Source organism: Equus przewalskii, chromosome 1 (genome assembly GCF_037783145.1).
Source record: "Equus przewalskii isolate Varuska chromosome 1, EquPr2, whole genome shotgun sequence".
Classification (NCBI taxonomy): Eukaryota; Metazoa; Chordata; class Mammalia; order Perissodactyla; family Equidae; genus Equus; species Equus przewalskii.
In genome coordinates this window covers 61,811,860-61,829,580 of record NC_091831.1, presented here as the reverse complement: position 1 = coordinate 61,829,580, position 17,721 = coordinate 61,811,860, and the positions used below count along the sequence as shown (strand labels likewise).

Below are 17,721 nucleotides of genomic sequence, written 5' to 3'. Positions count from 1 at the left end.
TTTTTCTCCACAGAACCCATCATCACTAACTGATGTACTATATGTTTTACTAGGTGGGTTTTTTTTGTTTTTTGAGGAAGATTAGCCCTGAGCTAACTGCTGCCAATCCTCCTCTTTTCGCTGAGTAAGAGTGGCCCTGAGCTAACATCCATGCCCATCTTCCTCTACTTTATATGTGGGACGCCTACCACAGCATGGCTTTTGCCAAGCAGTGCCATGTCCGCACCCGGGATCCGAACCCCGGGCCACCAAGAAGCGAAACGTGCACACTTAACCTCTGCGCCACCGGGTCGGCCCCTTACTAGGTGGTTTTATCTGATTTTACCTAAAATTTAAGTTCCATTATGGCAGAGATTTTTGTCCGTTTTGTTCACTGCTCTACCCCAGTATTAGCACAGTGCCTGGCACATAAGTGGTATTTCATAAATATCTAATTAATAAATGGAAAAAATAACCAAATGAACAAACCAACCACCTTATAAATCCATGAAAATCTAAATAGTAAATCTTCTAAAACACACAAACTTACAGGACTGGGATCACACTGGTGCTCCACCACAGAAAGTCATGGAACTTATAGATCCATTAAACCACGAATTCTTTTTTTTTTTTAATTCTTAACTATTTTTGACCCACAGACCCTTTGAGGATTTAATGAAGGCTGTGGATTCTCTCCAGAAAAAGGCTCACATGTGCAAAATTTCAGAGGGTTCATGGGCTCTGAGAGGCATAACTATGGGCTATAATTCTGGAACAGTTGATCTTTTCACCTGGTCAACAAAGAGGCTGAGGCCCATAGAGGTTTGGAGACTTGTCAACCAAACTCACACGATAGTCAGGATGAGGACTCAAAACTTCTGACTTGGAATCCTGTATTTTTTCCATTCTAACACATTGTCAGTTTCTACCTTTTTTTAAATTGTAATATTTAATGGAACATAGTAGACATTCAAAAGATACGTTTGTTGGTTAATTGATTAACTAAATAATAAGGTCTGAAACTCTGAGCCTTATCCTTCCTTCCCTGTTTTTGCCACTTCTTCTTGGGGCAGAAGAGCTCATATGACAGGAAAGAGCCCAGTGCCCAAACCCTGGCTAGAATACATGGGAGTTAGGGGTGACAATCCAGTTCCTACGGTTTGGGAGAAGAGAGGGTTAGGGTGAGAACCACTGGCTTAAAACGTGGTAGTGAGGGGTCAGGCCCATGGCATAGTAGTTAAGTTTAGCACATTACGCTTCAGCAGCCTGGGTTCATGGGTTTTATCCTGGGAGCAAACCTATACCACTCATCAGCCACACTGTGGCAGTGACCCACAATAGAAAATAGAGGAAGACTGGCACAAATGTTAGCTGAGGGCTATCTTCCTCAAGCAAAAACAGAGGAGGATTGGCAACAGATGTTAGCTCAGGGCTAATCTTCCTCAGCAAAAAAAACCCCAAAAAAAACATGGTAGTGAAAGGAGCATTACTGGCACCAAAAAGAGTAGCCGCCTTATCTCTAAAGTGCCCTTAGCCTCTGTCACCTGGCCTAGAGATCAGAGATGGTTTTTCAAACTATTTGAGTTCCTCAAAGGGAGGGATTATGTCTATTTTTTTAAATTCCTTATATAGTGGCTAATACAGTGCACATACATAGACCATGTATGATAAGCCTTGTCTGGGCAGTTCAGCCAAAGATGTGCTACCTGCCATAGGAAGAAATTGGGAGTCTGGCTCGCAGCAGAGCCTTCTAGAGAGGAGATAAGGAGAGGAAGAGGAAGAGGTGCTCAAATGAGGGCTTTCTGAAAGACCTGGGCCACATTTCCAGGAGGCAAGGAAGGAGGACAAACTCCAAGAAGTGGTTGCCAAACTACATATAAGAGGCATTGCTTAAGAGAACCCTCCCACCATCCTTACTTCAATCTCTGTCAAAGAAACCGAAAGAGAAGCACCTCCTTTGAGCTGTCATTTCAGCCTCAGCACAGGCCCCTGAGAAGCCTACACTATTCATCCTCCCTCAGGTACTTACCCAGAGAGCTAGGAAGGAGAAATTCTCTCCAGCCAAAAAGATATAGTGGGCAGGAGTAAACAGGCACTGAAGGCCTCAAGAGGGCCAAACGTAATCCAGGGGGGAAAAGAACTGAGAAGAGTCCTAACTGCTACTGATTCCAACACTTAACCTCCCTAGGCCTCAATTTCCCATCTGTAAAATAACAAAAGTTACACATGAGCCTTACTTCCCCTTCCAAATTTCTGATGCATCTCTCCAACACAGATGCCCTTCTGAGAGGGTTGAAGACTGCATCCCACATACTGAATGCTCAATTAACAGGTTAAATTTCCCCAAAGCTGAATTAATTGCTATAACTAGCAAAGAAGCTGCTGGCAAGAAACCAGAAGGAGCAGACACATACCTGCTCAGATTCCTCATCACTGATGTTGGTCCGGCCCAGCATGGTGGCCTTTACTGTGGACAGGATTTTCAGCTGGGTGCTTATGGTGGGGATTCGCTCACATACCTAAAAAGAAAATTTAATTTAGCCTGTTTCTATATTTTTCTTGCCCACAAGCTCTTTGAGGGCAAGACTTATCCACCTCTGTATTCTCAGCGGCTAGCATGCAGAAGGCACTCAGTGAATTAGCAGCAGAATTCCACTTCTTTTCTCCCTAGGATCAGTATATGCCCTGTGTCCAGAAATGGAAGCACTAAAATTTCTTTCATTTGATTAGGAAATAAACTCCTGAATCTGTTTTTCCCCCAATACACATGCATATTTCCCCTTTTATTTCTTTCCACTCTGAAGCACTGCCGCCTCCTTGCTCACCCACTTTTCTCTCTTCTGCGTTCCTCCCTCCCACACACCCTCACTCTGATTCACACACACACACACTTTCCTGAGTACCTGTAAGAGGTTGGTTCTAATGCGCTTATCTGTGCACTGCTTGGCAACCTCCTTGGCCAACCGAGTCACCTCATCTGAGGCCTTGGCGATGTCCTTGGCACATTGAATCAGTGCCCGCTTGGTACCACTGCCCCCTCTTACCAGCCGAGACATCTCAGCCATCAACAGAGCCATGCGCTTGGCTGCTGCAATGATGTCATTGCCCTAGAGAGAAGCAAAGATACAGTGTGAGCTCAGCCCACACTCTGGCCAAGTTAGGGAAGGAGGTAGAAGCACAGAGAAGAGGAGAGAGCCTGCTGCTCTAGCAGCCCTCTGGAAGAGTGAGAAGAGGATAAAATGATATGGATAGCACAGGGGAAACAAAGAGAAGAGTGACCCAGGGCACTCACCCCAGCACTCAGTGAGTGAGAGTGAGAGTGAGAGAGAGAGAGAGATCACCCGACTGAAAAAAGGAAGACCTGGATCTTAATCTGAAAGGACAAGATGTGCGCCCCAGGCACAGCACTAAACAAGCATGTCAGCATCTCCAGGTTAATCATGTCAATAAAATATCAATAAAATGGGGCCAAGAAGTTGGTTAAACAGGCATTTTCCTTTCTATAGGGGAAAAGCAGTAGAGCTGGCCTGAGGGGAAAATACAGAGGAGGCTTTTTTTCCAGATGCTGAAATCATCCTCTTCATCCTTACACTTGTTACAAATAGCAGCCAAGGACTACCGCTGCTGAACTAGAACTTAAAACCCCAAGTAACTATTATCAGCCTTGGTGATAAAAAATATATTTCCTGACCTAGACTACTCCTTCTCTCCCTCTATTGCCTCTTTGTCTTGCCTGCCTTATTTTAATTTTTCACATTTAAAAAGGCCAAGAATCAACCCTTCAGCCCCTCAGCTAAGTGGCTTCAATTAAAGAAACCTTTAGCTAAGAGGATGCTGGGGGACATATCAAGAAAATAAAATCATGAGCCAAGCTGTAAATGGAACCCCCCATGCCAACTAATAGCAGTTTATCTTAGATTTGGCATTTTATCTTAGTTTATCTTAGATTTGGCATAAAACCCTCATGGGTCATAATAAAGAATTGCACAAGTAATTTACTTTATATCCTAAAAGGTTCATCTTTTGGCTGGTAACAACCAAAAATAACAACTGCCATGTTCAAAACCACCTGAAAGGCCAGGACCTCCTCATTTTTCCCCTCATGCTTTTCAATTTCTATATGATGCAGTGAGGCATACACAAACCATGCCACTGCAGGGCACTCTGTGAGAGATCACCATGGGCACCAGAAAGTGGCTGATCGTTTATGCTGGAAGGCGTGTAACATCTCAGGCAGTAACTGAAGCCAGAGAGAACACAGGTATGGGAAGAAGTCATGAGAATAGGGTGTGTTAGACAAGGCCGTCTGGGCCCACCTCTTCCAGTGCAGACCTGGGATCACTATAGAACTTCATGACCTTGGTTAGAAGACAGTATAGTGCCAGGGTTAATTATTACCCAACACTCTTCAAACCCTTTCTTCTTGCAACATGCCACCTTCAAAGGGAAAAAAGTGATCAGCCCACCCCTATACCCGAAACTAGCCTTGGTTCAGTCCCCAAGGCCAAAGCTCTATTACTGCTTGTCCTGCAGCCTTGAGTGCTCTCTGTTCCCCATTCCCATCCTCTCTCACTGCAACACCTGGACAGGCAGTCAGTGAAGCCCCTTTCCATATGGGTTCCCATTAAGGCCAGCATCTGCCACACAGCCAAGTGCAGGGCAGCAAGCAGTCCTCCCCAGAGACCCTGCCATATGAAGCTGCTTCTCATCCTGATCAACTCTGCCTGAGCCATCAGTGAGAGATCAGCAGGGGCGGGGGTGGCAGGCAAAGCTCAATGATCAGGCCAGGTGACTTCTTACTGGTCTACAATGGTTCCTGACCTGCAAGTCATTGAGAGATGCATCCACGGCTTCCCAAGGGATTTAAAGTTCCCAAAGTGCCCACAAGGTCAGTAACAAAAGGAATCCTTTCAAAAAGTGACCCCATCTCTCACTAGCCCCCAAACATAAATGCAATCCAATTAATCTGGTATTAGCAAACCTATCAACTTGTGAAGCCAGTCCTAACAACAAGGTGCAGACAGACAGATGCCCACCCTGCTCAGACTCACAGGACCCGCACAGATCATGAGTGATGCAATGTGTCAAGGCTGCACATGGCCGGATGCATATGGAGCAGCCCCAACTGGGGGTGCTAATCAGTACCTTACTAGACCACTTGGTAGCTTCCCGATGCAATGACTGAGCCGCGGCCAGAATGGGCTGGTTGACCGGCTGATTGGATGGCATTAACAGCAGCTCAGGTTCGTAATCGTCTTCCATGTCAGGGGGGACAGGGAACCCAACAGCATCGGCCGCATCTGCCTCAGCTACAACACTTAGACCCACCTCAGCGGCTGGGTTACCCGGCTTTGTCGATGGCAGGAAGGATGAGAAACAGGGACAGTGTTAGTAAGAGCAGGAGGACTTGGGAAACTGAGCTTCAGCTGGTTTAGTAACCAAAGCTTGCCTAGGATGGGAAAGAAAACGGCATATTCTTCAGGAGCCAGATGACCAAGCTCCACAAAAGGGGGAATTCTCAGCCTCCAGCACCAGTCCAACCTACCCTGTTCATAGTGAGTGAAGGAAAGAGATTCACTCCAGTGGCAAAGGGTTTCCAGAGAAACATTTATACCAAGAAAGCAAGTGGCATTCCTTCCTTTTTTATTCACTGACTGCCAAAGTTAAACTTGCCAAGAGTAATTCTCACGACAGAACATTTTTGAGACACCAAACAACCCAACAGTAGTATCTGATTACTTTTAAAAGGAATCCAGAGGGAAAAAGTAAATGCAGCCACAGAAGTTGCTTTGAACAAAACAAAGTGACACCTGCTGGCTCATATGGACACTGTTCTACATGTTCTTGGACACAGGCAGTGACTTGAGTCAGCTCTGTAGCTGCCAGACACACATTATTATTTCCCTCAGGAGTTAAAAGTCCCAGAATTAAAAACAACACATTGGAGGCAACAGATATATCAAACCAGGAAAGAGGCAGGACAGCAAACATGATAGTGACTGAAAAGGACTTATTAAGTACCCTACAATCACCCAGCTGGAAGGGGGCTCGAGAAGTGATCCAGCCTCCATCTTACGGAAAACCCACACCTCAGACCAGCTCTCTATCCCCTCAAGATGTTCAGAGACAATGCTTCCACAATCTCATATTGAATCCATTGCTAGTACAAACTCAGAAAGCTGTTCTTTGGGTACAACCTAAATCTCTCCTGTTGCAAAATAGGGTTCCCACTCACCTCAAACTCAATTTACATATTTAATAGATAACACATGGACTTGGCAACTGACCAAGGCTGAACTCAGAAGAGACCAAAATTGGTGCCCATGAGAGAACAGAATCCAAGCAGGGAGAGAATGAATTTAATACCAGGGATGGGAATTCTGAAAGGCCAGGGGAAGAGGCAAAGGGATGAAATGCTAAAATAGGCTAGAGAGGAAAGAAAATAAAAGGAATTGCCCCAATGAGGCCAAAACCACTTATGTGAATAATGGTGAACACAGGTTCTTTATATCAACCATCTTTAATCAAGAGGAGTAGGAGTTTGTGTGGAATTATACTGGCGGTTGCTATCACTCCTAAAAGTCTTATCTGGCACAGAAAACTGTCTCCAAAAGGTGACGACAAAGTTGGAGGATTCAGGGTCAACAAGGGATTCAGGTACCATCGAAATCCTTTCACCTAACCTCTGCCTCAACTGGGACTCATCCCCATTCCTTGGAGGAGAGGCTAGCTCACTGCTGCTGGGATTCAGAGTCCCAAAGTATACAAAGACAGATAGATTGACAGATACTACAAACACATACCTCCACCCACCTCCCCAAACACACATGGTTCAAGCAGCTCCTGACTTCACACAGCTCATAGTCAGCAATCCTCTGATGCTCCAAACCTCCAGAGACAGTCAGACCTAAGGATTTCTGGCCACAAATGGCAGATTAGGGTAAATAGGTAGGCTGAAGCTGCCTGCCTCTTAAATTTTATCTTTACAATTCATGTATATTCTACTTCACGATGTATCTGGGTTTATTTGTAATCAAACTTAAATTTCCTTTAAAACCTTTGAGTAAAACCAAGTTTCATTTTCATTGTCACCCCAACCCCCCTCCTCACGTGCATGCTAATGGTCCTAGGGGTGTGCATGTCCCAGTTGGAGAGAGAAGATTATAAACAATTCCACAGGTTGGACCTGACCAGCAAGGTCACCATTCTGTCTTAGAACCTGGGCTCACAGCTAATGGTTCAGAAAAATAGTTAAAAAACAAAGGTCAATTTCCCAGTCTGAAAAAACCCAAGATCAGTTGCATGTGCAGGAAGTCCCTAAGGAACTACATTCAATACAAGAGTTTGAGATGGCTGAGGGTTTGAAAAGAAAAAAGGCAAATAGTTGGTGGAAATAAAGATCTAGGGTCATATTAGAAACAGTTTAGAACTGACTTACAACTACATTTCACTGCAAGGTTAGTAATAATATTTAGCTCTTATCTGGAAAAGCTACCACTCACTTTTAGGGGAAAATAAGCAAAAGTTATTCATGAGGCATGACTTGCTGTGGCATCCAAATTTTCACCAACCACATTAATATTTACACTTTCAGATTTGTTTAGTTGGAGTTAGCCTAGAGCTGTCTTGAGTTGAGGAGTAAGATGATTCTGAGAAAAGGACAAAGCACAGGCTTCTAACACAGTAATCTACTTGCTTGCAAACATTTCATCTAGCTGCAGCAGAGCCCACAGAAGACAGTGTCATGTTTGGAGTGCTGATAATTAGCAAGAGAGCATCTAAAAACATTCAGCAATACTAAGAAAGAAAAGCAATTTCTAAAAGACACCAAACGTCCAGCATGAGGGCAGCTGATGCTCTAATGGACAGAGGAAAGAGACTCTCAAGCCACAGGCATCCTAGCTCTCACTTTTGCTGCCAGAAGGAGAAACCATCAAGCACCAGAAACATCTCACTAAACTACTATAAGAGGATCACATGACTGGCAACAACAGGAACCAAAGCAGAGAGAGGAGGACTTTCCAAATAGATTCTTCTTCCTGGGCTGTAAGCATGGTTCTTCATCCTTTCTCAACAAGAAAAGCTTCATCACTCACCTTGCTGGACCATTTGCGAGCTTCATCATGGAGTTGCCTGGCAGCCATCATCATTGGCTGATTAATCACCTCCCCAGCTTTCTGCTCAGGGAACTCTTCGTCCTTCTCCTCCGGTGGTGGGGGTCTGGGGGGAGGGACCTCTCCCTCAGGCAGAGGTGGTTTGGGAGGAGCAAGCTCATCTGTCAGCTAAGAAACAATTACTAGGTTGTAAGTAAAGCCCTAGGAACTACTACCCGCTAGAATTCTTTCCTTTCCTCTAAAAAGCATCCCCAGAAAAGCCACCCACATTCACTCCATATAAGACCACCCAAACTGAGCACAAAGACCACCTGCTTCAATCTCAACAGAAGCATACTTTCTTCCTTTTTCCTCGATAAAAAGCTAGCTGCTACTGTTTTGGACATATCCCAGAGTGGCATGCACAGTACTACCAGACCAAGGATTCTCAAAGAAGATCTAAGTTCTGGTTCTGACTCTGTTGAGGGGCCGCTACATAGGCAAGTAACTTCTCCCCTGGGCCTTAGGTTCCCCTCTGTCAATGAGGGGTAGCTAGCCAAAACAGCCTCTAAGATCTTGATTCTAAACGTCATGACTATTGACCACAAAAGAAGCTGTTCTCCAAAAGAGCCCTCTCCCTGGCCCTAACCACCCACCAACAGGCCAGCTGGAAAGAATCAAGCACTGGAAGCTAGGGGAGCACTATTCCTTAACCAGGGGCACAATGATCCAATTTTGTCCTCAACCAACTTAGAAACTTACATCTTTTACTGACATTAAATATGAGAAAGTAAATCAAGAAGAGTAAATCATATCATTGCCTTGATAAACTATTCCCAAGGTCAAGCTATTTCCAGTGCTGTTAGTTAGAGTAAATGTCTAAAAATAATCATTATTTCTTTTTTTTTAAAGATTGGCACCTGAGCTAACAATTGTTGCCAATCTTTTGGGGTTTTTTTCTGCTTTTTATCCCCAAATCCCCCCAGTACGTAGTTGTATATATTTTAGTTGTGGATCCTTCTAGTTGCGGCATGTGGGATGCCGCCTCAGCATGGCCTGATGAGCAGTGCCATTTCCATGCCCAGGATCCGAACCAGCGAAACCCTGGGCTGCCGAAGCATAGCATGCGAACTTAACCACTCAGCCACGGGGCTGGGCCCTAATCGCTATTTCTGATTCTAGGACTTGTATATGCAAGATATTGCCCAGCTAACCTCCCCCTAAACCATTTACCTATGAAAGAATAAATTCATGGTACTTTGGGGGGCATCAAAAGATTTTAAATTACAGTTGGGAAAAAGTAAGCTTTTCTTTTAAAAAAAAGGATTGTATTACTTTTATTACCAAAAAAATCAAGTAAAGGAAAGAAGAATATACACAAGAGTCTAACCACCTCAGTTTTGCCATCATCAACTGGGAACACATGGAATCTCCTCACCACATAATAAGCTGAGCAGTTTATTTTCCCACTCCTCACTAACTTGCCCACTAACTCATCACTCAACACATCCACACTTACCAAAGCCAGCTCCAGTGCTCCTATCACTCCCCATCAGAGTAGGCCAACACCACAGACCCCACCTACCCAGCATACCACATGCATAAGCACTGGGTTGGGACTCCACTAGATTTAGGAATGAAAGTCAAGTTGCACCTCCAACTAAGCTTCAAGTAAAAGCTAAACAAAGCCACACAGTGATTGAGGCTCCAGAACAGTCTACCTCTTCTCTTGCCACAGTCCCAGCACCCTGCTGCTCAATTCTCCCCATCTCTCTGAATTTACTTACGCGGAGCTGCTCAAGGTCTGGTGGAGGAGGCGGGAAGTCAGGCTCCTGAGGTTGGAAGGCTTCTCTGACCTTGGCAACAGCTCCCAGGATCCTATATCCTGAGTCCAGGAAGCTCTTTTGCAGGCCTAAACACAAGACACCCTCACTTTTGGCTGGGCAGGTCAGTGCCCTTGGAGCACTGTCTGTCCAGCAGAAGAACTGGTTTCCATTAACAAAAGCTGGGTATGAAGCTTCCAGTAAGCATCACAGGCAATGAGTAAGAGTAAGGCAGATGCCCTGAGGCCTACAAAGAGTCAGAAGTGTCACAAACCAGCTGTGCCCTATAGTGCTCAGGGGGCCTTCTTGCCTATACAACTAATAAGAATTCAGGACATTCCTGGGTGTGAAAACTTTGGGCTCAGGTGGTGCTCATCATCTCTCATGATGAAGCAGTCAAGAGATAAGCCTCAACTCAGAACAGGGCAATGTCAGTTTCAGATTGGGCACAGTCCCTAGAGTACTTCTCAACTTTCTCCCTACCCCTTTGCTTCACCTGGCATTCAGCTTATTAACCCCTATGTTGAGCTGCTGCTACTGTCCAGTCACCTGGAATTCAGGAATCTACTCAAGCTATTAGAGACTCCAGTTAGGAAACTGAGCTTGTCCTTAGTGAAGGTGGATTAAAGATACTAGAAAGATTCTGCCTGGGCTAGGGATGAATACGGCAGCCCCTCCTTCCTACTCTTTCACGATAACTGGACTCTACTCATAGACGAGGCTACAAACATTGGATGCTCAGAACAGGAAGCATTCAGATGTTTCGAACCAAAGGATTGGTAATATCTTGAGTAGTACTGAAAATACGATCAAAATTCAGCTAAAGAAAACCCAGATTCTTTGGTATAGGACCAGGATAATCACCTAGGAGATGACAGGTCAACTTAAGCCCTCCAGATTTGACAGAAGCGGAAAATGTTTTCCAGAGAAAAAGCATATTAAGAAAAGTAATGCTCGTTACATAAGCTAAACAGTTGGTAAACTGTTTATCATATATCTTTTGAGAAATTTCCAAAATAATGACTAAACAGGGCCGGAGCTATTTAGTCAGACAACATTAAGAAAGTGCAGAGAAGTTGGTCCAGAGTAACTTACAACCCTGCCAATGATGCAGAAAATATTCTGTTCAATATCTTTTGGACAGAAAAAGATTAATCTAGCATTCTCAAACTAAGTGTCTGTAGTTTTTGCTCCCAGATTTTGTATGTGGTGGTCGTGGGGTGCATATTTTCTCCCCACCCTGTCAACTTCCTGAGTTAACTTCCCAGCTGAGGTGAACCACACCAGGCATTGCTTACCAGGATCAGAAATGTTTCCAGCCACAGCCTTTGCATCCATTACCATTGGGGAGATAGTTTTGCTCAACTCATCAGAGGCAGCTTTCACAGCCTCACGGAACTTGGGATCCTCAGAGTTCTCCACCTCCCTCTTAGCCACCAGCAGGATCCGGTTGGCCCGACGGGCAATGCTGGTTGCCCCAGCGACCAGCATCTGAGGCTGAATATTGGCCATGGCTACTTTACACTTGTCCAGATCTTTTTTAATTGCTTCTTCGGAAGCATCCAACAAAGATTTGGTATCAATGGCTTCGTCCACCAGCCCTGTCAGGAGAACAGAAATAGAATTTAGTTTCTATTTTAGAAGAACAGAGATTCCAAAAGCCCGTTGTCCACTCAAGTTTCTCATGTGAAAGTACAAGATCCAGAATTCTCTCATTCAGCTCAAAGCCCTTCTTACACAATCAAAAGCTTCCAGGTGAATACCATAGTTAAAAAAAAGTGCAGATGTAGCCTAGGAGGCCAGAGAGACTCAGAGCATTTATACCAACTTTGGTCACTGGTCTTCTCGTATCTACCACAGACAACCAGAAATGTAACGACATCAGGAGGAAACAAAAATTACGTCCGAAACCTTCACCGCATCATCACCACCTTATCTGTTAATAATTTTTTCTCCCTTCTTGTCTCACTCCCCAGCCATCTGTTGCTTGTTGGCAGCTTGTATTGCCCAAGATGAGCCACGCGGAGGATTCCAGTAACCCTAACAGCCTGTTTCTTGTTTCTGTTACCTCTCTTCAGACACCTCAGGAGCTCCACTTTCATCTCTGGCTGCTGTGGATCTCTGTCACAGCAGGTTCTGCAGGGAAGCAGAAGAGCATGCATCCCTCTTTTCTTCCCTCGTCTCCTATCCCTCCCTCCATAGAGAAGGAAGATGATTCAGAGCTGCCACTTCAATTGCACAGACACAGGTTTGTTGGTGGTTGGTTTCTCCTTTTTTAAAAAAACTATGTAGTTGATAAGTTGGAGGAAACTCTGAGACAAGTTGTGTTAAATGGTAGCTATTGTAGTTCCTTGAAATGTGAATCCACTGAAAATGACAGGGACACTTAGTGTATCCACAAACACCGCCTCTCAGCCTCTGAAACCAAACTCTGGCTCAGACTGAGCAAAGACACTATTCAAAGGGGAGATAGGAGCTGTAACAATAAACATCACAGCAGGAGGACAGTATTAAAACAAAAGAGACTCAAAGAGTCTCTCTTCGGACAAAGTTGCAAGGCTCGAATGAGAAACCGCTGCTGCTCAGTAGCCCTAGTCAGGGCCAAGTACACTGTCAAGCACATGACCATCCCTTTATCCAGTTACAGCTGAGTAACATAATCCGTCCAGCTTGAGTTTCTCAGAACTTATTTCTCATAGGTTAGACAATAAGAACTTTGCGCACAGCTCTACCTGTCATTTTTTCAACATTATCAATCCACTGGTTCTTCATGGTCTCAAAATGTTCATAAGCAGCTTGATTTCCAGGATTCCTAAGTAAGATGCGAGCAGCTGAGACGACCTGGCAACGACAAAACAACCCTTTAAACACCAGAGCACCCTCCCACTCAAACACAAACTTTCAGTTACGATTCCCCTTCTTTACCTATAGATGGCACTGTAAAGCCAAAAACCAGCAAGTCTCTTTTCAGACTGAACACATTAGGTTTGGTCTCATAAACAGCACCCCAGAATAGGCCCTCACAAAACATTTTACAGTCACAGCCTGATTTTAAGAAGGTAATAAAGTAACAAAGTAAATGAGTGTTCACTTAATACTTTAGGACATACACAAAATTGACATATATTTAAGCCCTTGATGTCAACTCTTCCATTTTAAAAAGCACCATGAAGAAAGATACCAAAAATTACTTAAAATTGATAGGAATATTTATAACAAATAACTGTCTACAGTTAACAAAGTGCTCTCACATCCATTATCTTACTGAATCCTTACAACAACCTTATGAGAGAGACAGGATAGGTAATTTCTCTACAGATGCAAAACCAAGGCTCAGAAAATTTAAGTGAGCTCCCACCCAGTCAGTTAGAGCACTTGGGGAAGGAACTAACATTTATCAAGTATTTGGTAAGTTACAGGCTGAACAAGCATCCTCTTAATCCTCAAAACAATCCATTAGGAAGGAATTATCTCCATTTTACAGATGAAGAAACTCAAAGTCACAGAGGATTCAGGTCCAGATCTGTCTCCAAAGTCCTTACTCTTTGTACAAATGGTGTTTTAAATCTAGTTTTCTGTTTCCTTTTTTTTAGGAATCTGAGTTTTATATAGAAATCCTATGTTTTACGTTTACGTTCCATGTTTTATGGAAGTTTCTAAAGAAACTTTAGACATGTTCATATTATACAGTTTTTTTAAAACTATGATTTTTCAAGAGAATCTGACTTATTAATATGTCATGTGGCCAAAAGTTGAACAATTAGAGACGTGCTTATTTCCCTGTCTCTCCTGCAAGTCCCCACCAAAGCCAGTATCACAAATCTATAAAACCTAGCACAGTTCCTAATGCATTATAGGTACTCAGTATATATCTGCTGAATACATGAATGAAAAAATAATGCATTTTGTATATTTTGATTAGAATTAAAAATGCACAAACATCACACCAAACGATGTTGAACTGGTATTTTTAGAAACACCTATCATTTACTGAACTTTAATTCCTGTCCAAATTGTTTTCTTTTGTTCTCACTCTTCTAGTATACTAGCTCTATCTTGGTTATATAATTAAGTAGAAAAAAGAAAATAAGTTATGGACACAACGGAATTTTTTAAAAGTTCCCTCAAAGAGATATGGGGAAAGGCATAAGCTCTAAAATCAAAATAAACTAACCTCTCAAGATTATCCAAATATTTCCCTTATGTGTGTTTGTGTTGTGTGTGTGTGTGGGGGGGGAGGTGCTTTACTAGTTTTTTCTACTTTGAAAATTAATCTATAATCATTGTAAAAAACTTCAAACAATATAAAAATGATTTTGACACTATGGATATGAGTGTTTTTTCCATGACATTTTATGTAAATGTTCAAAAATGTACAAAAACTGTTCCATAATTAACCTTCTTTACTGAATACTATATGGTGAATATTAAAATGACGAAGAGTGAGCAAAACCCAACCTGGGGTGTGAGTTCTCGGGCCGTCTTCACTGACGCCTGAATGCCTTCCACTGTTGATTTATTAGCAGTTCCAACAGCAGCTGCCTTCTCTGCTGTGGCACCAAGCCTTCCTGAATGGTTTTCAAAATTAGCTGCTCTCTCATCAAATACCTTGAGGAAAAAACAAAGACATAAAGAAAATTTATTTCAATAAAAAGGCTCAAGCAGCCAAAAAGTCTCTCTTTAAGCAGAGGCAGCAACTGCTCAAGCAAAGACTTTAGAAATGACATCAAACCCTCAATAAGACAACAATCAAACACCAAGTGTTGCCCTTGCTATATCTCCTCAGAGGTTTGGCCATAAGCATCATCTGCGTGCACGTGTGCACACACACCCTTGAATTTCAGTGCAACCAGTGCTTACCAAGTGCAAACAGGACATACAGCACTGTGCAGTCTGCAATAGGGAGTGAAGTCTTCACATTTTGGAAATAATTCCCATTTCCAAAAGGCTTATCCTCTAGTTTCAAAAAGACAAGCAAACCCACTCCAGGTTCCAGTGTAGGTGGCTGGGTGTATTAAAAGCCAAGAATATCCATGGAGTCCTAAACAGAGCTCCAGTCTCCTCAGGGCAGCATCTTTCACATATCCCATTACCATTAATGTTGTAAAACTCTGCCCTGACCTCCATGGAAAAAACGATAACTGGTGCTCACACTCAGGCGTGACACAAGGGTGAGGATGGCTAACTTTTACTACCCCAAATGTAAAACCATCTACTGAATTATTTATTCAGTTCTCACATTTTTAAAAAGTTAACTTTTCCTTCAACAAGGATATTATACAAGGTTGCATACCATGAAAAGGACGATTTAACTTAGATGAATTGACAAAAACTCTGTCATCTGTTTGGATAACATTATTAGAATTGATGCCTAAAATAGCAAAGTATACCAAACAGCACTGGTTCAGGTTTATACTATACACAGAGCATGTCAGGAAATGCCTGGCAGAATGCTTCCTCTTCTTTGCCTCCTCCTCAAGGTCTACCTGCCCACAATTAGAGACTAGTTCTGGCTCCTGGCAGACGATCTCTAAAGGCCTCCTGGCTCAACAGCAGGCTCCAATCTCATTGCCAGGGTTCTGTGTTTACCCACTCAAGTCTCTTCCCTATTCTGGCCTCTGGTTTGGATTCAGCTACCTGGTTTGTGCATTTAATGCTCAGAACCTCTGCCTAAATCTCTGTCCTGTCTCCTGGCCTCAGTCCTTGTTTCTCTCCTTGGCTGGTGTCCCACACTCTGGATCTACAGGGCTTTTCCCTACCTTGGTTGATCGTCTGGATCCCAGCCCATGTCTGCTGCTCCCCCTGATTAAACCGTCTGCTTAGCTTGCTTTTCTCGTCACTCAATCAAAATGTACTGATCACCTATTATGTGCCAGACCCTGGAGTAGGTGCTGAAGATACAAAGATGAATAAGACGTAATTTCTGCATCTCAAGGAGTTCACTCCTAGTGGGGTATAAAAGGTCCATAAGCAGATATTTATAATAGAGTGTGCTACGTGCAATAACACAGCTAAGAACTGACAGCATGGGAGTAAAAGGAAAGGCACCTAACCCATCCAGGAAGTATAGGATAACAGGATAAAGAACAAACAGGAATTAGCTGAAAAAGAAGGTAATTAGGCAGAGAAACAGAAAGAACAAAGACATGGAAGGGAGAAAGGATAGAGTATGCAGGAAACTATAAGCAATTAGATATTGCTGAGGCATGAACTGAGAGGCAGGGGTTTGTGGGAAACAGATATAGAGACAGTATTAGAAAACAGATCATAGAGCTCGGGCTTTATTCAGTAAGAAAGGGAAGGCCCACTGAAAGGTGTAAGCAGGAAAATATCTGGGTCAGATCTCTATTTTTATTTTATTTGTGGCCAAGTGACAGATTCAAAGAAAAGCAGCCAGAGCTGAGCAGTCATACAGGCAGCAAGGGACAAGGTTCAGAACTAGAGCTGTGGCAACATGAATGGAAAATGGAAATGATTCAAGAAATATTTGTGAAATCAAATTAGCTTGCCTTAATTTATTGGTGTAGGAAGATGAAGGGAAGGAAACGGTCAATAGTGACTCACAAATAGATTTCCAAGAAAGAGACAAGAAGGAGGCTAACGCATGCTAAGGTAAGCTATGAAACACCTGGGTGGAGATTACCAGTAGATAGTAGGATCTACTAGTCTGAAACTCAAAGAAGTCTGGAACGAAAAATAGCAAATCACCCCAGCCTAAGGGGACCAGGAGCTGAACAGCCCAGTAATCTAGGCTAGAGAAACAAAACGGGGGTCATTAAGCAAACAAGAATAACACAGTTCTACAGTGTCTTGGTTGCCTGACCCAACCCCTTCTCCTTTGCTCCCAATATTATAGAGGCTGGAAAACCAAATACTTGCTTCCTTAAACTCTTTTGCATCTTAGGTAACTATGTGACAAAGCTCTAGCCAATGAGACATAAACAAAAGTCTCCTGGAGGATTTCTGGGAAAGCTGTTACTTTCATTCATTCAGTATCAACATATCAACATATGCCAGGCACTGTTCTAAGAATTAGGAATAAAGTAATGACAAAACAAAGTTCCTGCCCACAAAGAATTTTCATGATAATGTGAGGAAGACAGACAAACAAAAAACAAGGTAAATACATCAAATGTTGATAAATGCTGAGGAGAAAAGTAGGATATAGAGATTAGGAAATTCCTGGGAGTGGGGGTGGAGGTGGGGTTCCTATCTTAGGTGGTGACCCAAAAGTGACATTTTAGTAGAAAGCTGAAGAAAGTGAGTAAATACATATAGTTATCTATGGAAAGATCAGAGAGAACAATAAGTACAAAGGCCCCAAGGTTAGAACATATAAACATAATCAAGGAATACTGGGAATACAATGCAAGGAGGTTAATGTAGACAGAGGAGCAGGAAGGGGAAGAGTTATACCACACGAGGTAAGAGAAGCAGACGGGGGACCAGATGCAGTGGTGTACCAAATCCACCGCTTGTACCAACTCACCCAGCTCACACAAGCCAAATGTGCCCATCTCTTTCCAACCCTGCTTTCAGTGACTTCACATTGAAACAGCCATGATAGGAATATTTAAATTATGGAAATCAACAAACATTACAAATCAAGGCTTTTTGCTTTTTGGGTTTTTTTTCCTGGAGAGTTTGGCTATGAGCACATCACTGCCCTCACTGTTTATTGTAAGGACTCTGGCTTCATGCTGGGTCAGGGAGGAGTCAGTAGAATGGTTTAAGTAGATGAACAACATCAAATGATTTCAAAGGATCACCCTGACTTCTGTGTTGAGAATAAAGTGCCCTAATAAAAGGGATAGTTATGACTGGAA

At 43.1% G+C, this 17,721-nt stretch overlaps 1 protein-coding gene across 2 annotated transcripts in view; it reads right to left on the bottom strand.

The window, feature by feature from the left end:
* The window catches only part of VCL (vinculin), a 96,908-nt gene that overhangs the window by 2,572 nt on the left and 76,615 nt on the right, over positions 1-17,721 (bottom strand). Inside the window, exons 14-21 of one of the 2 annotated variants that reach the window (XM_008517854.2) lie at positions 14,354-14,503; positions 12,628-12,736; positions 11,194-11,496; positions 9,860-9,984; positions 8,076-8,261; positions 5,125-5,328; positions 2,883-3,086; positions 2,394-2,498 (exon numbers count right to left, since the gene is read on the bottom strand). In XM_008517854.2, coding sequence (XP_008516076.2) covers positions 2,394-2,498; positions 2,883-3,086; positions 5,125-5,328; positions 8,076-8,261; positions 9,860-9,984; positions 11,194-11,496; positions 12,628-12,736; positions 14,354-14,503 — 1,386 coding nt within the window. The remainder of the gene's footprint in view (positions 1-2,393; positions 2,499-2,882; positions 3,087-5,124; positions 5,329-8,075; positions 8,262-9,859; positions 9,985-11,193; positions 11,497-12,627; positions 12,737-14,353; positions 14,504-17,721) is intronic. The other variant, XM_070566307.1, reaches the window with a different exon arrangement.